General features: G+C 32.9%; 1 protein-coding gene across 8 annotated transcripts in view; it reads right to left on the bottom strand.

Annotated features, from left to right (window-relative positions):
* Window positions 1-25960, bottom strand: part of ZNF280D (zinc finger protein 280D) — a 125006-nt gene that overhangs the window by 21384 nt on the left and 77662 nt on the right. For 6 of the 8 annotated variants that reach the window (XR_004348283.1, XR_004348282.1, XM_032621345.1 and 3 more), the window contains 3 exons: window positions 23041-23159; window positions 22854-22890; window positions 7323-7368 (listed from right to left, as the gene is read on the bottom strand). Coding sequence is in view for 5 of the 8 variants with exons in the window: in XM_032621345.1 (XP_032477236.1) it covers window positions 7323-7368; window positions 22854-22890; window positions 23041-23159 (202 nt within the window). In the remaining 3 variants the exon portion in view is untranslated. Of the gene's footprint in view, window positions 1-7321; window positions 7369-10781; window positions 22245-22678; window positions 22724-22853; window positions 22891-23040; window positions 23160-25960 lie in introns of those variants that run through there. The other 2 variants (XR_004348284.1, XM_032621350.1) reach the window with 2 other exon arrangements.

The following is a 25960-nucleotide window of genomic DNA, read 5'->3' as shown; positions in this document are numbered from 1 at the left end:
CTTCAGCTTACTGAAACTTCTTTTGCAGGATGCTACTGTGGCTGGTATTGTTTTAAAATTTTGAACACCACTTTGTTAATCAGTTTTAGAAGACCCAAATATAAGGCTTACATTATATCACAATTTATTAACATTGTATGCTGCTTTAAACAATTCCACATGAAATTTCTATAGAATTTAAATTGTCAAAATATTTAAGAACTGGGTCAGTACCTGCTTTTTGTAAATCAGATGTAATCTATAGAAAATAACTTTTCTCCAGTTTAAAAGTTCAAAATCTGAAGACATTTCATTTAATTTTTCATATACTTGATTCAAATATGAAGTTAGGTCATTTATAACCTAATGTCTACTTGATCAGCACTTTTCCCATAATTATCAATACTCTCACTTAGTGATTCATGCATTTCCAATTTCTTTTTCACTTATTTTCAAATTCAGGAAGAATATTCACATCTCTTGCTCAAGATTTACATTCACTGAACACACTTTCAAAATTACTTTCATTTGTGGTAAGGAAAGGAATAGGATTTTTATTAAGCACAGAGCTTTATATATGGTCATGCTTTCTAACTGTAAAGCTTTATTAAACTTTTGCCACTTTGTTCAAAATACCATCCCATATAGATAATGTGTAAAAATCTGTAATATTCTTGTAACAAGATGCTTTTGATCTCAATATAATGTATTTTGACATTTGATATTATATCTTTTCATATCTGATACACATCTCTAATTTGTGTGCAAAGTATCAAGTATCTTGATTGCATTTAATCTTGATGCCCATCAGGTATCTGTGATTTTAAAGTTGTTTTCAGAATTGACAAGAATATTCCATCTGCTCACTGTATTACCCCAGTCCTAAAATATGTATCCTTTGTACAATACTAAAAAAAAGATGATCATATTTGAATTCACAAATGCAGCATTTTTTGTATTAAATTATGATTATGAGCTGGGCAAGGCACAAATTTGGCATAACTATTTTGGGGGAGAAATACTGGCTTATACACACTTGTATATATGTGCCTTATCTATTCCATTATCATATCCTGGCCAGGACAATTTTCTTACATAAGCATCAACTCTTGCTAACTTACTGATAATGTGATAAGCTAGACCATATCTAGTTTTTTTTTTAAAATAACAGCTTTATCGAGATATAATTAATCCAGTTTTTCATTTTGTTGCAATTAAGTCAAAACTTTCTTCTCTTGCAGTGACATCATTCTTAATGTAAATATACCTAGTGATCATAAACATTAATTCATGATGTACTATATCTGGTTTATAATCAAAAAGTAAGAAAAATTATTTTGCTTCTTTTATTCTTCTTAGTATTTCAGATTTAACATGATTTCCTAATAACATTATAAATTTGCTTTGAATTTTACTACACAAATGAAACATATAATATTTATAATGATTAGCTGTATGATTTTAATGTCCTTAGTTCAACTGAATTTAGAACATTCCAGCATCTGAGCTTCCAATAATTTCTTGTGCTACTTTGAGAAATAAATTATTTTTGCACGAAACATACAATATGTAAAATCACTCACACATATTTTATCACATTCTGTAAAGCATCATCTATTAAACTATCAGTCTAAATATACATTAAAAAATCATCATGATGAAATATGATTTTTTCATTATCACAAATTCTGTTTAAATTTTTCCAATCTTTGAAACCACTTTTTGAGTTGCAAATATTTGATTCTGTTGTAATTTTTGCTAAAAAGAATGCACAGGAAACACAAACTAAAGACAAAGATTCTTTGGAATAAATGAGCCAGTCACAATGAATTAACTCACCACTAGACAATTTTTTAAAAGACCCATCTTTTGAAAATCTTTGCCCACCATGTGAAACACATACTCTACAATCTGCATCTTGTTCTTGGATGGTCCCCTGCTCTATTAAAATCATTTTACTTTATTAGAAACAGGTGACCATGATGAAGAATTAAACATTTAATTCAAATAGCATCTTCTATTTTCTTGCACATGCTTATATTCACTAGCTTCTGAAATTTCTAACATGCCATTATCTTATCTTTTTTGCACAATTCAAAGAAAATTCTTTATTTAACTCTATATTTCATAGTAATTCTATTCTAATAGTGTCAGTGTTAGAGATTTCATTTTAAGTAGCTGGAATATTTTTTTCTACCAAACCTGTTACTGTCCCCTATAATTTTGATCAATTTCTTGATGCAGGCATATTTCTTCTTTTTCTAAACAATGGACCACTTGAGTTTTTAAATGCCATATTTATTTTTAAGAATTTTAGTATAAATTTTAATATATTTATTTTTAATTAATACATTCAGTTAAATATAATAATTAATTTATATGACTTAGTTCATATAATTTATAATATTTAACAGGTCTCCATAAACATTTGTATGAAAAATACAAAAATCAATAATTACAAACAATAGAAAACTACATACCAGGTTTCCAGACCAATGGGGTGAAAAAAAAGTAGTGAAAAATATTTTTTATATAAACAAGTGAGTAACAGTAAATTATCACTGTTTTAAGTGAAGAAAGTATAAAGTTTCCTGGTAAGAAAATACTTTTTCAGAAAATTTTCACATTTCATCAAATTTATTTATGAAAGGTCAAATATATTAATAAATAAAATTTGTATTACTTACCTTAGTACCCTTAACAATATTGTAAAAAAGATCATATAAACATGTATTTTTAATTAAACAAAAGTTTACCTTTTACTTAGCAGTACCATGTGAAGCTACAAACAATGAAAACAACTTGTCACCTTCCCTCATGACTGAACAAGGACCATCAAAAAAGCAGAAGTGAGACCTTGTTGTTCTTGTATCCCCCATGTGCATTGACTCGCAGGGTCATACAAGTGCAAGGCTGGATGCTGTCTTTAATTACAATTTTGAAATTATGTTCATCATGGATTACTCTGCATTAATTTTTATTCTTAAACATATTAAAAGAAAACATTTATCTGATTATTGAATTTTTTGTAGCTCCCTTGAATTTTTTGCCAGAGGTGAGGTCTCACTTGCCTCATTCTAATTCTGGCCCTGGCTGGGATGCTGGGGTTGGGGGGGATAAAGGAAAGTAGGAATGGTGGTCTAGAGAAGCAAATTCTTAATTACTGTAACAGTAAGTCCTAGTTGAAAAAAAGACAAGTAAAAATATGGTTACATTATTTAGAAATATGGAGATAAATAGTTCATCAAATAGCTAAAAGAGTTGAAAATAGCTACCTCTGAAAAGTTGGATGGAAAAGGGTGAGGGAGATGAGTTACTACTTTTATGATAAACTAGCCACACAAATTTTTAACTTTTAATTCGATAAAAATAAAATGTAATTTTACAAAGTCTGAAACTCTCAAGTGTCTGAAAAAGTTACAAAGCAAAAAGCAATAAAAACAGAACAAAAAAGAAAAACAAAAACCTTAGAAATTCTTTATGGATAGCCCCAAGTAGTCTTACAGAAATAGGCTATAGGGTTAATTTGCCATTTCATTAGTGAAATTACAGGGGACCTCTATTTTGTATATTATGTGTATGTTTGAATTGAGAAAAGAATATTTTTAAAAAGAGAGAGAAAAAACACCATAGAGTCACCCTGAGAGGACTCTTGTGTGTACCTACCATACCTGATATGCTTGGAATATGGTAGTTATCTTATTGGATTACAATTCTTTCATGTCTAATTGTCCTACTAGATTTTGACCACCTTGGGGATAGGGAAATAATTTTATTAATCTTTGTTCCCAATATAAAGATTCCTGGAACATGCTATCAAGTGTTTCCTAATAGCCTTGAAGGAAGCAATGAAAGAGAAAGGCATCTGTACCCACCTTCTCTCTCTTAACCCTCTACTTAGTTATAATGAAACTATACTAACCAGACTAGAGGGGAAGAGTTATGGTATATATATATATATATATATATATATATATATATATATAGTTAGGATATAAAAACAGTAAAATGTTGCAGTGTATAGAATATACATGGTAGCAGAACAGAGATTGTTTTAGAAACTCACCATATAATATGAATTCCAAATACAATCTAGCATATGAAAGGAATTAATTTTGAAAGAGGAAATGTAAAACTATACAAATGAAAAAGTGACAACAGGAAAATATTATTGGGGTACAACATTGATTCCACTACAAGCCATCTGATCAAAATCTTGAAGAATAATTCAAGCTATCCACCATCTCACATGTGTACTTAAACACCTGGGTCTATTCGAGGGACTATCCACACCACATATATTTGAAAGAAGTACCACACCAAAACTGTTCTATGTGGTCTTCCATTCAATATGGCTTCCTTTAACTCTGCTTATGGCCTGCTAAATTTTTAGCATAAGCTTTTTTTCTTTTAACAAAAAATAAACTTAAGAAAGTTGGTTTATGTAAGAAAAGGCTGGTTTTACTTGACACAGATGCAACAGGGCAATCAAAGGAAAGTAAGAGTTTGATGATTTATTCAAGTATGAATGCATCAGGAAAGAATCAGTGGATGATGTTATGAAATGATGAATTCGTAACTTTTCTTCATGTCCATGCTTTTATGTATTTGGAAAGAAGAGAGGCAAACCCTGTTGTCCCCAGGGTACATGGGCCAACTGGGTGATGGAAGAAAACATTTCTATTCTCAAGACCCAGAGACACAGAGCCAGCTTGAGAGCCTGAGAACAACAGAGAACATCACAGCAATCCCCACCACCTACCACTGGGCTAGCAAACATCAAATAACAAGCAACAGCTGTAATGCTGGAAGAAAGGTAAGAGTGTAGAGAGAGAGAGACAACCTCTGTGGCTCAGTCTCACGAGGAAAGGCTAAAACAATGATACCGAGAAAAAAACCTCCAGTAATATAACTTCCACCCTAAGCGCAAGGAAATATTACAGGAATTGAACTTGGCAGTATATGGAGGGTAACCATAGTGATAAAAATAACAAAACCCTGGCCTTCCCTGGTGGCGCAGTGGTTGAGACTCCGCATGCCGATGCAGGGGACACGGATTCGTGCCCCGGTCCGGGAAGATCCCACATGCCGCGGTGCGGCTGGACCCGTGAGCCATGGCCGCTGAGCCTGCGCGTCCGGAGCCTGTGCTCCGCAACGGGAGAGGCCACAACAGTGAGAGGCCTGCGTACCGCAAAAAAAAAAAAAAAAAAACAACAACCCAAGTCAACTCACTACTAGGTAGACCAAATCCCACACTAATGGCCTAACATGAGAAAAATCATGCCCATTTTCAGATATAAATACTATTTATCTCAGTCCTACACATAATGTCTTGCTTTCAACCAAACATACACAGAAAAAGCAAAGGAAAAAACCCAAAAGGACACTGTCAGAAGATAAAACAATTAGCAGAACCAGACTTAGACACAACCCAGCTGTTGGAACTATCAGACAGAAAATTTTAAATTACTATGATTAATATGTTAAATGATTTGGTAGAAAAAGGAGGACAACATGCATGATCAGATAGGAATTTTATCAAAGGATCAGAAACTGTAAGAATCAATGCAAATGCTAGGAAAAAAACCCCAAACAAACCACAATCACAGAAATGAAAAATGTTTTTGATGGGTTCAACAGTAGACCTTACACAGCTGAAAAATGAATCTGTAAATAGGTCAATAGATAAAAGTTACCCAAACTGAAACACTAAGAAAAAAAAGTGTGGTGGGAGGCGGGGAGGAGGGGATGGGGAGACTAGAACAGGGCATCTAAGAACAGGGATTAATATCAAATGGTATAACATATGTGAAATTGAAACTCGAGAAGTAGAAGATACAGGACAAGTCAGAGAATACTGATCAGGACAAATGCCAAAAATAAATACGTAAACATATAAATAAACAACTGAGCAAACCAGACTTAGACACATCATGTTCAAACTGATAAGGGCAGCCAAAGAAAATTGACACATTACATACATATATAGAAACAAAGATAAAAATTACAGTAAGACATCACATCAGAAAATATGCATGCCAAGAGACAATAAAATGACTTCTTTAAATGCTGAAAGAAAACAGTTAACCCAGAATTCTATACTCACCAAAAATTACTTTCAAAAATGAAAAATAAAGATTTTTTTGAAGGAAAAAAGCATGGAAGACGTAATCACCAGTAGATATGCAGTATGAGATATTTCAAAGGAACTTGTTTAGGCAAAAGGAATGTGATATTAGAAAGAAACCAAGAGCTACATCAAGAAATGAACACTAGAAATGGAAAAAATGAAGGTGAATACAAAATTTTTTAAGTATTTAATTGCTCTAAAAGATGATTTAAAGTAAAAATGGTAACACTGTATTCTGTCTTTATAACCTAGTTAAAAGTAAAATATATGACAACAGTAGAAACAAAAAGAACACACAAACTATCGATATTGGAAATAAAAGAGAGGATTATCACTGCAGACCCCACAGGCATTAAAAGAATAAGGGAATACAACAAACAACTGTTTACATATAAATTCAACATTGTAGATAAAATGTACCGATTCCTCAAAAACCACAAACACCAAAACTCACTCAAGAATAAACAGATAACCAAAAAATCCTATATCTAGTAAAGACATTTATTTGTAGTTAAAAACATTTCAAACAAATGAAAACTTTCCGTGGGATAAAAGAAAGCCACTTGGGAGAAGGCTGATACTGTCTAGGTTTCACTTATTCACTCTACAAAATAGAAATGCTGAACCTGCCTCACTTCATTATACTCAGAAAGACACAAGTAACATTAAGCAATATTTCAAAAACTGACACCAAGAAAACACATATATAAGCAAAATTATTTCTATACTCATACATTAGACTGCCCAGTAAGTAACATTTATATGATAACCCTGAGTGTTATATTCAGAGTGCCTGTTTAAGATAGCTAAAATGTATTTAATATATATTCAAAATATTTCTATTTTAAAAATTATTTATATCTTTTTGAGTCTTCTAAAAAGATTAATTTTCCAATGTGTCAAATGTTTGATATTTTAATAATTTCATAATTTTTAAGTCATAAATTTATCTCCATTAATTATTAGTTGAACTAAATAACAGGCAAGTGAAATATAATAATCCCTTTGTCAAAATAAAACACTTTACAATTTTACCGAGGGTTAAATATTTTTATATATAATGAAAACAAAAATCTCAAGTTTTTTCTTTCTGATAACATACCAGTAATTGTTAGTGATGTGCACACATTGAGTTGAAGTGTTTTAAAAATCACACGCACAATACTTTCAAATGTGTAAATCTTTAAGAGATATCAAATATAACATAATTTACCTCAGACACGGGTTCTTGTTCCTTAGTGGGAGCTTCATTTTTTAATCTTGAAAACAAAATAAGTATTGAGTATTTAATTTTAAGTTTACAATAAAAAATATGAAACAGTTGTTTTTTGCATGCTTAAAATAATTTAAATGTAAATTTAAATTAATGCACATTTATACTATAATAGTAAATGATCTCTATAAATATTTTAAGGGAAAAATAAAATGCATGAGAATAAACAGTAGATTCAATATATGCTCTAAATAAATGAATACAGATATTTCCTCTTCTCTAAAAACAAGAGCACTTAACAAATGTTCTCTATGTTAAGTACAATTTTTAAAAAAGACATAACACATTAGTATAACTGTTTCAAAAAAGAATTACCCTTTAAAAAATGAAAGCAGGTTATATGCTTAATATGTATAATATGCACCAGTATTTACTACTATAGGACTCAAAAAGTGTGAGAAAATATTTTATCTATTGTAAAGTTCAAATGGTAATGTCATTTCAATATATATTACAATTAACTTACTTTAGAGGTGGTAAAATTACAGATATAACTTAGAATTTTGAAGAATGTATTCTCTTAAAAACCTTCATAAGCATAGCTCAAATATTAACTATAAATTTTTAAACTCTGATTTTTAAAAATACGAATTATAACTTATGACAACATTAACAAAGGTATATGTCATCTATAAAATCTTTTAAAATATAGGGTTGGCCAAAAGGTTCATTCGTCTTTTTCCTTAAGATGGCTCTATTAGCACTTAGTTGTCTTTAACTTCATTCAAAACAATTTTGTTAGATTGTATGTGACAGCTATCATATCAGTGTGCATTTAAAAAAGGACTTATCAAAATTGATGCATTTTTGTGTAGCCATTTTAATATTGAAGATGGAAGAAAAAAGCAACATTTTCAGCTTATTATGCTTTATTATTTCAAGAAAGGTAAAAACACAACTGAAACACAAAAAAGAGATTTGTGCAGTGTATGGAGAAGGTGCTGTGACTGATTAAACATGTCTAAGTGGTTTGCCAAGTTTCATGATGGAGATTTCTCGCTGGATGATGCTCCACGGTCGGGTAGACCAGTTGAAGTTGATAGCGATCAAATCAAGACATTAACTGAGAACAATCAACGTTTTACCACATGGGAAATAGCCGACATACTCAAAATACCAAATCAAGCGCTGAAAATCATTTGTACCAGCTCGGTCATGTTCATCACTTTGATGTTTGCATTCTACATAAGCGAAAAAAACCTTCTTGACCGTATTTCCACGTGCAGTTCGCTACTTAAATGTAAGTTAAACGTTCCGTTTTTAAAACCAATTGTGATGGGCAATGAAAAGTGGATACTGTACAATAACGTGGAACAGAAGAGATCGTGGGGCAAGCGAAATAAACCACCACCAACCACACTAAAGGCCGGTCTTCATTCAAGGAAGGTGACGTTGATATAGTGGGATTGGAAGGGAGTCCTCTGTCATGAGCTCCTTCCGGAAAAACAAACGATTAACTCCAACAAGTACTGCTCCCAATTAGACCAACTGAAAGCAGCACTCGACGAAAAGCGTCCAGAATTCGTCAACAGAAAACGCATAATCTTCCATCAGGATAACTCAAGACTGCATATTTCTTTGATGACCAGGCAAAAACTGTTACAGCTTGGCTGGGAAGTTTTGATTCATCCACCGTATTCACCAGACATTGCACCTTCGGATTTCCATTTATTTAGGTCTTTAACAAAATTCTCTTAATTGAAAACATTTCCATTCCCTGGAAGACTGTAAAAGGCACCTGGAACGGTTCTTTGCTCAAAAAGAAAGCTTTGGGAAGATGGAATTATGAAGTTGCCTGGAAAATGGCCTTAGATAGTGGAACAAAAGGGTGAGTACGCTGTTCAATAAAGTTCTTGGTGAAAATAAAAAATGTGTCTTTTATTTTTGCTTTAAAACCGAAGGCACTTTTTGGTCAACCCAATATGTCAATTTAACATAAAAACTACCTGTGCCAAAGGATCTTTCTTTTAAACTGCTGAGGACTAAATATTATTTGGTGATATTATACATTAAACAATTTTAATCTGCATAAGTAGAGTGACTACCTGATCAGAAATGCCCTTAATAGTTAAGTGATTCATAACTTAATGAAGGCTTAATATCTATACTTAAGGATTAATACATTTAACATAAGCAACAACTGTACTAACTTAAATTTCATGGACAAAAATGAAGACATCTAGTAGGATAGAAATGTCAACCATCCTAAAAGGTAATCTCATGGTTACTCAATGAAATACTGAGTTGGCAAACACCCCTCTTTATCCATTCTCTGAGGGCATATTTAAAAAATTATGTCTATAAATGTTATCTTCCTAGATATTAATAATAACTGTAAAATTACTTATGTCCATTTTAGTTATTACATGAAATTGTAAACAATTTAAAATAGAACATGTCCTTTTTTGTAGAAGTACTATATTGGTAGTGTTTACAATAACTTTCAACTAATTTTGCTAAATAAATTTAAATTAATAAAACTTGCATAAAAATTGACAAAATGCACAAATTATCATTTTTTGGGTTAAAGATTTTGTAAATCTCTCAGGTATTTAATTGTGAACAACAATATTCATAAAGATGAAATAATATCAAGTGTACAGTACAACTTCACTGCTTTAATAATTTATATGGGAAAATAATTGTTTTAAGAAGAACATGTATAAAGTTGTAAGAAAACATGAAAAATTTCTGTTTCTCATTGGAAGAAACAAAAAGTAGATATTAATTAATTTTTATTTCTAAGCATTTAATAATTTTAAACTCAGTCTGAAAAACTGTAAAACATATTGGTTACAAACTAGTTTTAAAATATTTTATAAAAGAATTTTCCTTTTCCGCTTACTGTCGAAAATGTTATCAAAGGTCGACCTTAAATTCTTACAAAAGAAACATTACCATGCTAATCATTTTCACATATAGCTATTCTAATAAATTGATTTTATGCAGCAATTAAAATGAAAGCTATTAAGCATGTGTTACTATCATTGCTGGCATTTCAATTGGGGAAACTGAATTTTCTTAATATCTCTGCAAGGGAGGTTGGTGACAGGTTTTTATTACCCTTCATTTTACTAAGAAACTGGTAGATGAGAACAAAATAAATTATTTAAATAACTACCAAGAAGAGGCTTATGTGCCCTATTTTGTTGTGTGGCTTTAACCATACTGGTATTCTGTTTAAGGGACAGAATTGTAATAACCAGTGAGAATATTTAGAAAAATAAATCTAAAAAAATTTAGAAAAGTACACTACATAAAATTTCATTGAGTTATAAATTCATCATTAAAATGTATACTATGTTTTTGCAACTACAAAAGCATACTTTGACATTAACAAATTTTAATACAACTACTAATATATCATTAACACTTTTGAAAAGAAAAAAATGTTCTTACCTTTAATCTTATTCATTAAAGATGCCTGCTGAAATAGTCATCATTTGTGATACTCAATTGCTTGGTAGAAGACAGTGAAATTTGCTAAGCTCAAAGTTCTGAGCTAATGACCTGCCATTAGATAATTAGACTTTTCACCTGTGAATTCTTGCAATATTTTTTAATAGAAAAATTTTGTATAGCATTTAAAACAAACACTATTTAAGATTTCAATTTAAACAGAAGGATTGACGGTTATGGATTTCAACAACAACCATTAGAGATCAAGACTGCAAATAATTAAATTTTCTTCTGTATGTAAACCTGCTTTCCCTCTAAAGTTCAAAATAAAATAAATGTCCCTACTTGCATTTTTCTGCAGATCACATGACCAATCCAAAGCTACATGTAAAATGAGCATTTTGGTTAAATTACATCATTGCATTCTTTTGAGGTTTCATTCATACTATAAATAAGTGGGGTAGAGGGAAAATGTTCACATTCATTTCAATCAGACCATATTCTTTCCTTCTAATAACACATAAAAGCCAAAAATTTCAATGCTGATTTTCAAAATGTAATCTTTGCGAATACTTATAAGCAAACTAAAAAGCTGAAAAAAGGTTTACAACAAGCCAGTAGTAAAGTCAATCAGTTCTCAAGACCTTCCAGTTACCCATTCCAGATTAAATTTAGGATAGTAATCATTATACTAATAAATAAGAGTAAAACATCTAGTGCACCATTTCTGACCGTTTGTTCTGAGAGGTGTTAACAGGTGTGTGGAAAGGATTGATTCACCTAAACATTTACCAGGTTGCACGTACATTAGGTACTGTGCTAAAAGTTCCAGTCCAAAGACACAGTCCCTCCTGTGAAGGAGTTTACTGTCAAGGAAATGTATTGAAGCAAATGTTTACAGAATTGTGAAGTGCTAAAAAAGAGACATGTATATTGTGGCTATACAAAGGACTGAGCCACTATGGGGGGAAAGGTGCAAGGAGGCAGTGAAGATACTACAGTGAACAAGGTTTTGCAGCAAGAGCAGGAGTTAGCAAAGCAGGGAAAGGAGAGACAAGGTGGAGGAAAAGCAAAGAAATATAAAACACAGCAATGATATGATACTGAGTGGTCTCATATGACTAGCAGGTAGGGAACAAGGGAGAGTACTCGAAGATGCAACTGAAGAGATAGCAAGGGCTACTTTAGGAAAGATCTTGATTGTCACGCTAAAGCGTTTGTGCTAAGAACTTTATTCTAAGGTTAATAAGAAAGTATGATAAGATTTGTGTGTCAGAAAGAAAAAAGGCAGTATCAGAAGAGGATAAGCTCCAGACAAGGAGTCCAGATAAGAGACAGTTAATGACTGATAAAAGAACAACAAAGTGTTTTTCTTTTATCAGAATTATGGGTCCTAGTTTTCGACTCAGAAAAAAAAAATGGTTAGATGCATAAAGTGTCAATGAAAAGGCCACAGAAATTGGGAAGTCATATGGCATCTCAACTACAAAGAGTTCAAAGTTACTTGCAGTGCTAATGCTTGCTTATGCAGCTGTGATCCCTAGGCAGTACAGGAAGTTTCTGCTCAAAAATAGCGGGAAAAACTTTTGATCACTATTTTTCTTACTTCTAAGTCCCAGAAATTTCTATGTCATTGTATTCACATAATTTTTCTATCATGAAATATTGATTTAACATATTAATAATAAATTTTTGTTATTAAAAAGAAGACAGTTAATGACTGTCCCAGGTAAAGCAGTAGGAGTATCAAAGAGGAGGAAGGTTTTAGGAGGTTGATAAAGTAAAACCAACAAAATATAGGTACCAATTGGATAAAGGTAAATAAGGAGAGCAAACATGATCCCCTACATGTCCTCCATTCATATAAAAATACTTACCGCTCAGACCTAGTTTTATATAGCTCATCCTTTGGCACAATTCCAACAAACACTTCTAAACCAATAACCCGCAAATCATCAACCAGAACCCCTACATTTTACTATTTTTCAATCAATCAATTCAAAAATATCATAGTATATTTGACATAGACTTGAGTCCTAAGAGAGTATATTATCCAATTGCCCCTATCTTGTAAATGAGAAAAATCTACAGCCTAAAAATGCTAAAGTAATAAATCCATTAAGCAACAGAACTGGTTCTACTTCAGATTTCCACTGCATTTCTTCACAGCCAAATCCCCTGTTATAAATCAGGCTCCCTTAAATTCATGCCAGGAAAAGTGAAAAACTTAACTGACCTCTCTGCCTCTTGATGTTTTCCACTCTAAAACATGCTATCATTGCCAAATTAATTTTACTAATAGACCGATTTATGTCATTTTTGCTGAAGTGTTCTACTGCTCATATATCACAGAAATACTACTCTAAGATTGGGAGGCTGGATTCTGGTCCCAATGCTACCACTGCATCAGTTGTTGCCTGCTCTCCTGGGGAAACAAAGGGTCTTCACATTGAAGCTCAGGCCCATCCAGCTACTCATACTTTATATAGTAAAATAGGAAAGTACATTTGGAACCACAAGCACAACCAGGGAAGCAATATAGTACTTCTTAGTTTAGCCTCTGAAAACAGACTACCATAATTTAAATTGAGGCTCTTAACAGCTATGTGACCTTGGGCAAATGACTTATCTGTACCTCAGTTGTCTCATCCCTAAAACTGGGACAAGAACAGTGCATATCGCATTAGTTTGTGAGAATTAAATGAGTGGATAAATGTAAAACATTTAGTGTATGTACTCAATAATTGTTAGCTCTTATTACTGCCATGGGTTAGAATCAGGAATCTAATCTTACTGTCTAGAATTTACTTAAGTGTGCCACACAGACTCTTAAAGCTTTTTACCTCAGTATCTTTAATGTTTTGAGATTTTTCTGCCATACCTCCCCCATTCTCAAACAAAATACATTAGGTATTAGTTTTGATTGCTGAGCAATTTACCCTAGTATGAAATAATCTACCCACTTCTGAAGATGTGGGTATAATTTGGTCATCAGGGAAGATAAGAGTAAAAAATCATTCTAAATGGACAGAGGAAAGAACTAGGTAAAGACAAAGAGAAACAAAATATTTATGTGTAAAAATATGAAGCAAAAAATATGACCATAAGTAGAGGCAGAAGATTCTAATGCTAGACTCGGGCTATAATTTTGGTGTTTTGTTTTTTTATTTTGTTGGCAATATTAAATTAAGCCCTGAATACTTAATTTATAATGTATGCGCAAACTACCCTCAGAATCGGGAGACTGAAAAAATGGTAGTAACCTCAGAAACACTGGCAGAAGTTGGTACCATTTGCCCTAAATGAAGGACTACATCAAAGTTTCATTTATCTTTCCCTTTCAATGGGTTTCCCATTACTTCCTGCTTACCAGCTATCAAAGGCCAAAGTCCAAAATGCCAGAAACCACTGTATTTTGATGCACAGTTCCTACTTGCTAACTTACAATTACATACCAGGGGCAAATGTATTGCATCCACTTTGAAAAGGAAAAACTATTTTACACTTACTAAAGATCTGGTTTGAGGCAGTAATGAGACAGTAATGTCCGTGGTAGGATAAGAGAATCTAAGGACATGATCCCCCATTACCTCCAATCCCAGTTACATTTCAAAAGGTTAGAGAAAGAAACAAACCCAAAATAAATTCTGTGTATCTCATAGATGAGATCAGTTTTTTTTTTCTGCTAAACCAAATATATGAATGAAGACACTCTGACCATTTTGAACATTTAAGACTCTAATAACTTGGATTATGACCAGAGTCAATAATTCCTCCAAATAAGTTCAGAACTTCACAGGAAAATAATGGAGTGATTCTTTACATATTCTTCAATGGAAATATAGTAGAAGTAAACATTTTTAACAGAAATATTATTTTCAAATATAAAACATTTTTTAAAGGTTGCCATTCTGCTCTTAAAAGAGCTTACTTTCTGCTTGCATTTATGAAAGCTGATTAATGACTTATTGGTTTAGTTTAGAGTGGTATAATAAAGTGGTATTTCTCTTTGGACCAAGTCCAGATTCTGTTCTGGTGTAGCATTTCACAAAAATCACATAATCTAATATATACATGGTATTAGGGGTTTAACTAATTATGAAATCAGTTTACTGTGTGGCCCTGTGAAGATGTAGATTCAGTGTCTCCATTTCCGACTGCCTATTCTGTAATTACCCTGGTGGCATGAACTATGTCTCATTCATGTTTCCATTTCCAGCACTTGACAAAGAGTCTTGCATACAGAAGGCAGGGAATCAATGTTTGTTGTCAATGAATATGTGGAAGGGTTATCTATATTATACTATGAAAGAGCCATGTAGTTAGCACTGGTGCTAAGTATAAAGTTCAGTAGCCAGAAATACAACAGAGGAATTCACAGCTTCAAGGAGAGTCAGTTTTACATTTTCATTTCTTCCCTAGTACTCTTTAAATTAGGGGAATTTAATAAAATATAAAAGACATTTTTATCTATATAACACATTTTACATCTCTTTTAAATCTTCAAAACAATCATGTAAAGATTATTTACAGAAGAATAAACTGAAGTAACTTGAACATAAAGTGAGAGAGCTGGGTTTTGAACTCTGATATTTTGACTCCAGTCAGTGCCCTTACATTATACTTTGCTTAGAACAAAATTGGAAGTCATTGAGAGAACTAAATCAACTTTTAAAATCACTTCAAACTGTGGCTTTTAGAACATTTGATTCAGTCAATAAATAGACATCTTTCAATAAGTAGACAGGTTTTCCAAGCTTGAGTTATTATGGATTTACTATGGATTCTTATGCTCTGAAGACGGCTAGAGGGAAATACCTATTCTCAACTTTTTGTCAAGAAAACAAACCTTACAAAATTTAAAACTTTACTTCCATTCTATGTAATAATTAATCTATCCAGGTAGATATACAGAAGAAAATGGAGAAAGGGGAAAAAAAGGGAGAAACATGATAGAAAAGAGCAATTCCATGACTGAGTTACAATCTAGTATCTGAGAAAAGCAGATTAAAAAAAAAATCATCTCAAAGGTCTACAAAAGAAAACAGCCACTTTACTAGCACAATTACACATTTTTCATAAGTTTAGTAGTATTAGATAAGTAGCCGACTGGAAATGAATGCCTGGCCATAATTAATAAAAGGTTTTCTTTAAAAAAGAAATTCTGTAAGCTAAAAAAATAAAAGTTTTCCTCCTAAGCAGAGAGGATTATGTACCAGTTTTCAACAAGGGTGTTTGTTGTTTCACAGTCTTTAGATAGGAAAAGTCAGAACTACAATCAAATTCTGACATTTGAGAATTATATGAGGTGCAACTGAACACTGTAATAAAATGACGTCCATCCAGCAGTTTGGAGGAATATACTCCAAGAACTATGAGCCAAAATTACAAATAACCGCAGTACAGTTAGTACAGTTAGTGGATTGCCACTAAAACTCTCAATGATGAGAAGATTCCACTGATATGGAGTTCCCAGGGTCTCCTGTAAGTAGCAGCAGTAATAACAGTACTAACAGCTGGAGCAGCAGCGGGAACAGCAGTAATTAGTAGTAATATTAGCAGCAGCAGCAGCTAGAGCAACAATGGCACCAACAACATTCATTTATTGATTATTTTTTGTCAGGCCAGTGCCAAATAATTTTAATTAATTATTTAAATAATTTGAATTATTTAAATTAATAATTTAACATCCACAGATTATCTCTATTTCTTATAGCCACCCTGCAAAAAATTATTACATACCTTTCACTAATGAGGAAGATAAGGTGAAGTAATTTTCACAAGGCTACAGAGCTGGTTAGATATACAACCAGGATTTAAACCTGGACTGCCTTATTTTAAAGCTGTACTCCTTTCCCAACACTACACTTCACAGAAGTAAGGATAAAGATACTTTTCAGTGTGGAGGATTAAAAACAGTAGATTCCTACATTTCAGTAAATGATATAGAAAAAGAGATCACAGTAGCTTCTCCATGTTTGCAGAGGAACGTATGGTCTTCCAGGTGGACAAATACCAGTGACTAGAGTGAGGCCGTAGAAGGATCTCAAAATCAGAGATGTGGGCTGAAAGATGAGATGAACCACAGTGTGGTCAGTATAAGGCAGTATAATTTAGGGGAAAAAATGATTTATACTATTTTTAAAGACAGAAATTACTAAAATGAACCGAGGATTCATAACTATTCCCTAAAACTACATGTTTATTGAGCTTCAGACACCAAAAATCTAATTTTATGACTAATACATGCTTCAAACAATTAGCTCTTAAGAAAGATTTACTGGGTTAGGAAAAGAAAGTTAACATAAATGATTTGTGAAAATGGTATGAGATGGTTAGAATGAAAAGCAGGCTGAAGATTAGGATAATTCTATCTGAATAAAATGCAGGCAGAAGTAAAATTATGAAAAGTAATGAGTAACAATGATAACTTTACAGTTACATAGTGCTTCCTATGTGACAATCACTTTCTAAGTACTATATACGTATACTAACTCATTTAATTCCCTCTACACTTTAGAACAGGTACTGTTGTTTACATGCATTTTACAAATGAGGAATGAGGCAGAAGTCTGTAACCTACCCAAAGTCACACATGTTCTAGTAAACAGCAGGGTAGGAACTCTAAACTAGGCAATCAACTGCAGAGCCTTCGCTCTTTAACCACTACACCACACTGTACCTTTAAGGGTCTGAGAGGGTTTAAAAAGAAGCTGCTATCAAATCACCTAATCTTAGTATCAAAGAAGTTCTCCTGAAGCTGTTTAAGTAGGAAGTAAAACTCTACTATATAAGAAATTCCTTAACAGACAATAAAAGGCTGAAAATAGTCTCAAGAAAAATAGGTAAGTGGGTAGACTGATAAGCTAAGCATAAGGAGTTAGAGAAGCCAGAAACAGATAATGAGAGATTCTTAAGCTTCTTAGTGTGAAATCATGTAAAGTAACCATACTCTCCAACAAAAATATCTCTTGCTGCTATAATCAGAGGCAGAATAAACTAATAACTGGTCTGTCCCTGTTATGCACTTATTAGATTTTACAAACAATAGTGAGGATATCATTTTTCTGATATAATTTCTAAAAATATGAAAATGTACATTGCTAGCCTCTAGTTACAAACACTATCTTACAAATGATTCATAAACATAAATGAAATGTCTAGGAATCCATCTTAGGCAACAATACACAACTACTTTTTATTTCTTAGCTCATAAAATTTGAAGGATTACTCCAGATCAGTATTCTACACACTATTCCATGGAGATTAAGAAGTGAAAAAGTATTCAAAGAAAAAAATTCTAAGGTCAAATAAATATTCTCTTAGACATTCACAAGTCACATACAGCATGAAAAAGCCCATATCAAAGAATCCATTTAACTTTAACTTGCATTGCCTAAATTTATTTGACCATGGAAACTTTTCCCCCCAACTTATAAATTATGGACATTAGTTGTACAGTACAGAACCTGGGAAAAAATGACCTACTTACCTTCTTTAATAGAAGTATAAGAGAACTACTTTTACAAGAGCCTATGAAAGAGTTAAATGCGCTGAGAAATAATGTGAACATTTAATTTTCTCAAGGTCAAAGAGTCCCTGTTTCTGCTACTGGGAATAGGATATGTGGCATTCTAAATTTATCTTGTCATAAGAACAAATTATGACAATGTAAGTATAACCAATATTGAATAATAGAATCTCAGAAGTCTAGAACAAGTCAGCACTCACACTTTACAAATAGGGTAACTGAGGCTCCAAGAACACTGCCACTCCCCTGGTTTTCTTTCTATACCATCGGCCACTCCTCAGTTTCCTTTGCCAATTCCTTCTCATCTCCCTGACCTTTTATTGTCAGATTCCCCAGAGCTCAGCCCTTTCTCAGTGGACCCTGCCCTTTCTCTCTCTCTACTGTATCCTTTGGTGATCTCATATAGTCCCATGACTTTTTTTCACTAAATTTAAAATTTTGGTATAATTGTATATTCACATGCAGTTATAAGAAATAACACAGAGAGATTCCATATTCCCTTTGTCCAGTTTCCCCAATGATAACATCTTACAATACAAAATAACAGTAAAAAATTATAGCACAAAAGCATAAGCAGGATGTTGACAGTGATACATATACCAACCTTACTCAGTTTTCCCCAGTTTTACTTGTATTTATTCCCATGACATTAAATGATATTTACAGCTTAGAACACCCCCCTAAATTCATACAGGTGAATGCTTATGACATCTCAACTTGCATATCTAACAGATATCACAAAATAAAATATGTCCCAAATCAAAGTCATCATCTTCCCTCTCAAATCTATTACTTCTAGTCTTCCCTATCTCAGTTAATATCAATGCCATCTTTGAGGTTGCTCACACCAATAACTGGAATCATCCTCAAAACTTTCTTTCTTCTACACTTCACATATAAACCATCAACAAATTCAAAACATGTCCCAAATCAAAACTCTTATCACCTAAACTGCTAGCAGCCTAGCCTTAATCCTCACCATCTCATACCTGGATTATTACAATAACCTCCTAATTAATCTCCCTGATTTTGTCCTTGGTCTTCTACAGTTTATTCCGAAGACAGCAGCTATGGTAATACAGACACTCTTCTGTATTTAAAGGTTTTCGTTGACTGTGGTTTTTATTGAGGTATAAAACACTCCTCTATTCAAAATGCTCTAATAGCTACTTATCTCATAGTAAAAGGCGAATTCCTTACAATGGTCCATAACGTCCTACACACATGGCCCACATTACCTTGCAAGCCCCAACTCCTACTATTCTCCCTCTTAATCACTTATTTGTAGCCAGACCAGTCTCCATGCAGTTCTTCTTTCAGGTCTTTACTCAAATGTCACTTCTCTGTGAGACCTTCCCTGACTACCAAATTTTAAATGGCAGCCTCCAAACTCCCACCCAGTACTTCTTATCTTCCTTCCCTATGTTATTTTTCTCCATAGTATTGACCACTATCTAACATACTATATACTTTATTTACTTTATATTGTCTGTCCTTCACCACTAAAATGTTCGTTCTGTGAAGGCAGAGATTTCAGTCCATTTTTCTAGCACTTAGAAGGGTGCCAGGCACAAGGCAGATGTTCAAGAAATATTTGCTGAATAAACAAATGAGGCCCAAAGAGGTGAGGAGTTATGCCAAAATATCATAAAAATAGGGCAAGAATCCAAGTCTCTGTACTTTAGCAGTCATTTTTTCTCAAAATAGCGATGGACTTAAACTGAACCAATCTCATTTTTTTTCCAGTGGTAACCAAAAGCACACATGCATGAAATGGAAATTTCTGATCAGGTGAATAAACTATTTAGAATAACCTGATGGCAAGGAGGGATTAGACTCAAGCTAAAACTCATTAGCACAAAGTTAAAATATGACCAACTGCCTATAATCAACAAGTTTTGTACTAGCTGCCTTAGGTGTTTTATTTAAATTATTTTTTTAAAAAGGAAGTTATAGGTGATAGAACTTTAGGAGTTTAAACTTTAAGAAAATGAACTTGATAATACTATAAAACAGAGTCCTATGGAAGAACACAAAGCAGTAGTCCTACATTGCTATAGCAAGAATACAATTTCTCATATTTTTAAACTATAGCCAAGGTAGAGCAAATATCTATAAATGAAAAAGGAACTTATGTTAAAAATGTAAAGAAGTTGTTTCTGGACAAAATTTTTTAATTAAAAAAAAAAAACTGGGTAGAAAGAGGGTGAATGACAAAACTTCCTAGAGACAGATAAGGAAATAAAGACTAGCATAACACCAAATTCACCTACTGAGAGACAAGCCACTTCCAGAGCTTTTGAAAAATTATTCATTTACCGTAGAAATTAGTTTGGAAATTTAAAACTAATGGGTTCAAATTTTTTGATTATTAATTGCAAGAAGCACATTACATAATAAGTAGTCATCTATACTGGCTTTAAATCTGTTTCAAAGTAAAACTGAGCAAGTTCTGACTTCAGAGTAAAAAAACGTGACTGAGTCATATTTCCAGAGCCTGCCTAACCCTTATGGCAACTAAGATCACAAAAGGTATTTTGCATGTCATTAAAATTCAATAAGGTGGTAGAGTATAAACAGTGACCTTTCAATTGTGCCAGAGGAAAAAAAGCAAGATGCACTAAGTAGATACAGCTCTCAGTGTGCAGGCCAAATAATAGGGCTTCCATGAAACAATAAAGGCAATGCTCCTATTTATATGATTAAATCTACAGCTTTCATATGAAATTCTTTATTAGTAAATAATTCCTGAGGCACTTAAACAACAGAATTTTTATTAAAACAAAATAATAGCATCAAAACTGTTTATTAGAGCTATAGTCAATGTAACTAAAATAAATGTCAACTTTTAAAAATATATATGTGGAAATATGTTTTATATATGATAGAAACAAGTGCATTATTGGCCCTTATATTTTTTTAATGTTACCACTACCCAAAGGAACTATTAATAGCTAAGTAGGTATTATGTATTAGATGTACAAATATGCAACTTTAAAACTTGTTTTACTGTATAAAAAAATAAAACTAAATTTAAAAAAAACCTTGTTTTAAGGTCTCCAAGAATAGGTTTTGTCAATTCTTTACACCTTAGAACTCACAATTATTAAGATAATATTAATAATAATAACCCCAAAATAAGAATGGATATAATCATGTCTAACGGTCTGAACAACAGCCAAATTAAAAAGCTATAAATAAGCAGCTATAGGAAATCTGTAGAGAATTCTAGGGAATATCTTGGAGTTCTTAACAAAACAAAGCAAACACTACACAACAGTTTTAAAGAAAAGAATATAAAAATAGACATCAATACATTTGGAGAACATAAAACCAAGCTATCAAAATTAAACTAAATTTTTTAAAAATAAAAAATCTGATAATTGATGCTGTTAAAAAATTATGAAGTTACTCCTGGGTAATACATTTTAAATAACAGTAAAACTAAGTGAAATTTTGGAACATAATGTAGAGACCTGTTGTTCCAAGGATATGAAAAATAACCATTTCCTAATAACCAGAGCTTTTGTATTCCTTGGATGCATTCGTGCTAGAGGACGATTAAAGGGAAGCAGCCAAAATGACTAAACTTCAACTGGGACACTGAAGCACAGATTTGATTTTCTTGGCCAGAAGTGACCCACAAGCTTAAGATCAAGAGCCAAAGCCCCCAATGGGAAGCTGTGCTCTATTTGGTGGGCCTTGATACCATCTCTGGCTATATCAACATCAGCCTCATGGAAGGCCAGCCATGAGAGAAGGGAGTCTCCCCAAGATCTGATTTCCTGAGACCACAACCTAGAGCAGGTCCCACAGTCAAATTAGTCACATTCCTTGGAAACAGAGAACAGGCATCAGTTGTGTCCATCGAAGGGGGACACTGTCCAGGTGTACCCTGAACATTTTTTGAAATCTCTGGGCTGCTTCTCCATCTGAAAAATAAGAAAAATAGCACAATGACAGACAACGAATGAGGAAAAAGACAATCATCTGGCCTAAAAAACTTAAGACTTATAAGAAATTAAGAAAGCAGACAAGACAGACAAAAAGACAAACAGCCATAGCATTTGGAACATATTATTCTGAAGTCAAGTACAGCAGAGAAAAACACAAATTATTTTAAGCAAAGTAAGAAATGACCATAGCAACAAAAGTTATTTTTGGAGAGAGCCAACTGGAGAAAAAAAAAGTATGTTAAGATATGTCAACCTGACACAAAGATAAGGTGGAATAAGAATCTAGTCCCATTTGAAGCTGAAAAGAGCTGAATAATGAGAGCTAGTGTCATGAACTTGGCTGCTTAACTGCCTTTGTGTAAGAAAACATCTCAGAACTTTGAACTTAGGAAATTCCAACTTGTCTTGCACCAGGTCACGAGCTCCATAGAGCAGGAACCTATTTCAACAAGCAGCTTTAAAAAAAAAAACAAAAAAAAACACAAAATACTTTAATATTTTTCATTTCTGTTAATGATACATTTAAAAATGCAATAGTGCTAAAATCCATCAAAGTAAAATGCACTGAATAAAAATTAAACTTACTCAGAAAGATGTTCAGAAGTTGGGATACAAACAGAAACTGAAATTAGAAGAAAAGTATTATATTTAAAACAGCATATGAAATATGATGAGTGAGAAAAACGATTTAGTAAAGAGCACATACTGCGGCTGACCAATAATACCGGAATAAATATCAAAAATCCAAAGTAAAACAATTTGATATACGTACCTTTCTCTATTACAACTTGACAAGCATGAGTTTCATGTTGACTTAAGTGTGTAGCCATATTATCTAAGCCAGAAACATCAGTTAGGAAATCACAATTAAGGCACACTAGAGTAATGCCCCTATAAAAAACAAAGCAAATAGTATAAAAGAAAATGTTTTTATCTTTTATGAAAATCCACACACCAGTTCAATGAATACTTTTCCGTGATTTGCTTTTTGTGTCATAACTGTCATTTCAATTTTTGTTATATAAACTTGATATAACTGAAATGATTCTCTAGAAAATGTCATAGTCATATTCAAATTATACTACCATTTATTTACAGAAAGTATTTTTGCTTTATAAACTTTTCTCTCTCATACCAGTTACTGAAAGTTAAGAGTCAAGAGACCTACAGTCCAGTCTTGGCTCCACTAACAACATGGGTCACTTTGACAAGTCACAGTCTATTTGTGCCTATGCCCATCTGCAAAACAAGAGTTCAGTATATATAAATGTACAATATATACATTAGTCAGTGTATATTTACTAAGGCTGTCGTTACACATACTGTACTACTAGTGTACTGTATTGTGAATACAATGACGACCAAAAAATACAGTCTGTGCTCTAATGGAACATTTGTCTAGTGTTTTCTAGGTGAGGAAAAAATTAGAAATGTGAAGCCTTTAAAAATAGATCATTGTCGTAGCTGCTATCATTGTATACTATGTGTTAAAGATTTTCCTATATATTATTTAGTTTATTCTCACCACAAGCATCCAAGGTTGGTATTATTCTCCTATAACACTGAATTAATTGAAGTAGCTAATTCACTATTGAAGTCCAAAGTCTGAGTTCCTCAGCATCCCAGTACTCTGAACTGGCCCACTTGCCTGGACCTAAACTACTTGTTCCCTTAACAAAACTTCACTGAGTACTGTAGTTCTTAAATATGTAATGATTATAAATTTTCAAAAAGGTTAGAAAGCAATTCCCATAGTCATCAATACATTTTTTAATTCACAAATAGTTTTTATGCTTATTGGATCAAACTGTGCAGCATTTGCTATTTGAAGTATTTAAACATAATTGGCGTATTATAGTATGTAAAATTGGTCTTAAGACTCTAATTTAAAATGTGTTTAAACTTTTAGCTTTGAGTTTTATTTTAAAATATTAAGCCTGCAAAAATATGTGAATGTTTCAGAGAACTTAGAAAGCCACTGTGTTTAATTTATTATGTTTATTAGAGTTAAGCACTTGGGAGCTTGGGGTCAAGCATCTGAAGAGCTGTTTAAAAGAAAATCAAATATATTAAATGTATAAATGATGTTACATTGTTTAAAGGTAACTGAAGTGTAAATGAGACTTTAAAATAAAAAATTCTAGTCTGTTCAGCTTAAATGAACTTTATCAAACATTATTTAAAGGCCCGCTTGAAAGTGATTTTTAAAAATAAATCTATATATTTATTATGGCTGCGTCAGCTCTTCGTTGCTGCACGTGGGCTTTCTCTAGCTGTGGTGAGTGGGGGTTACTCTTCCTTGCAGTGCGTGGGCTTCTCATTGTGGTGGCTTCTCCTGAGTGGAGCACTGGCTCTAGGCGCGCGGGCTCAATAGTTGTGGCTCGCAGGCTCTAGAGCTCAGGCTCAGTAGTTGTGGCGCATGGGCTTAGTTGCTCCGCGGCATGTGGGATCTTCCTGGACCAGGGCTCAAACCCGTGTCCCCTGCCTTGGCAGGCGGATTCTTAACCACTGCACTATCAGGGAAGTCCCGAAAGTGATTATTAAATGTACTAGATTTCTAAATGGAATATTTTTAAGCTTAAGGAAAGTTAAGATTTAAATACTTAAATTTAATAATTACAGTCTTTTTCTATTAACAAACTGCCCTCAACAGACACTAAAAGTAGTCTCAATGGTAAGTAGCTAAATGCCTATTCCACTCGACATAGTTAATTGGACCAGGGATGGAATGTCTAACTCAAGCCTTCTCTGAACAGGGATTTGTAAGTGGGATATATAATCACATTTCTTGATCTGGGAAAACGTGGGAAGCTAGGAATACTATGTTTGGGTCATCAATAGAGAAAGCTAGTCTACACAGAGAAAGGAGAATGGAACTCATGTCCAGAGAAAATAACAGACAAAATCATCCTGCTTCAGCAGGTCAGACTAGAAAGAAGCCATGTTAGTAACTGATGGCTGTTTCCCTCGTATGTTCTGGCTGTATCTCTTCCTTCTAGGGGTCCATGAGGGTCTTTGGAATCCTGCTAATAAATTATTTTTGCTTAGGTGGAAAAAAAATAGATCATGTAATGTGATCATTGTTATTGTCAGTTTATTAATAAAGCATAAATACATTTCTGAAGTTCATCACATACATTAAAATTTTAAATGTTTTACCAATATACAAATACAAACAAATAACATACCTTAGATTGACTTCTCCCCTAAAGCTCTACTCTAACAGTCTGCTGTATATTTTCCCCTAGATGTCATACTGGCACATAAAAAACTGACCTTCATAAAACTAAAATCATGTACTTCCTTCCCAAATTAACTTATCCTGACTGGCCTCTGAAAATACCCTGACATTTCCTCTGAAAATAAAGCTCAACCTATAGTTATCTCTGTCTCTTCTTCCTTAAACAGTCAGTATGTCAAGCATTTTATATCAACAATTTATTGAGTACTTATTCTGTGCTAGTCTAACAATTTTAGACATACCATCTCATCTAAATCTAAACAACCCATAAAAGGTAGATGCTATAATTTATCACCTTTTTAATAGAGGATGGAGTTAGCTTAGTAATTTACCAAGGACACAGAGCTGGTAAAGATCAAGATCAGGTTTGAAATCAAGCACTTTCATTCCAGAGCCCAGTTTCTTAAAGATGATATAATACTATCTCACCATTCTAACCCAAGTCCTTACT

The sequence above is a fragment of the Phocoena sinus genome, chromosome 2, assembly GCF_008692025.1.
Source record: "Phocoena sinus isolate mPhoSin1 chromosome 2, mPhoSin1.pri, whole genome shotgun sequence".
NCBI classification, from domain to species: Eukaryota; Metazoa; Chordata; class Mammalia; order Artiodactyla; family Phocoenidae; genus Phocoena; species Phocoena sinus.
Note: the sequence above shows the minus strand (reverse complement) of the source record. Positions and strands in the feature narration are given on the sequence as shown.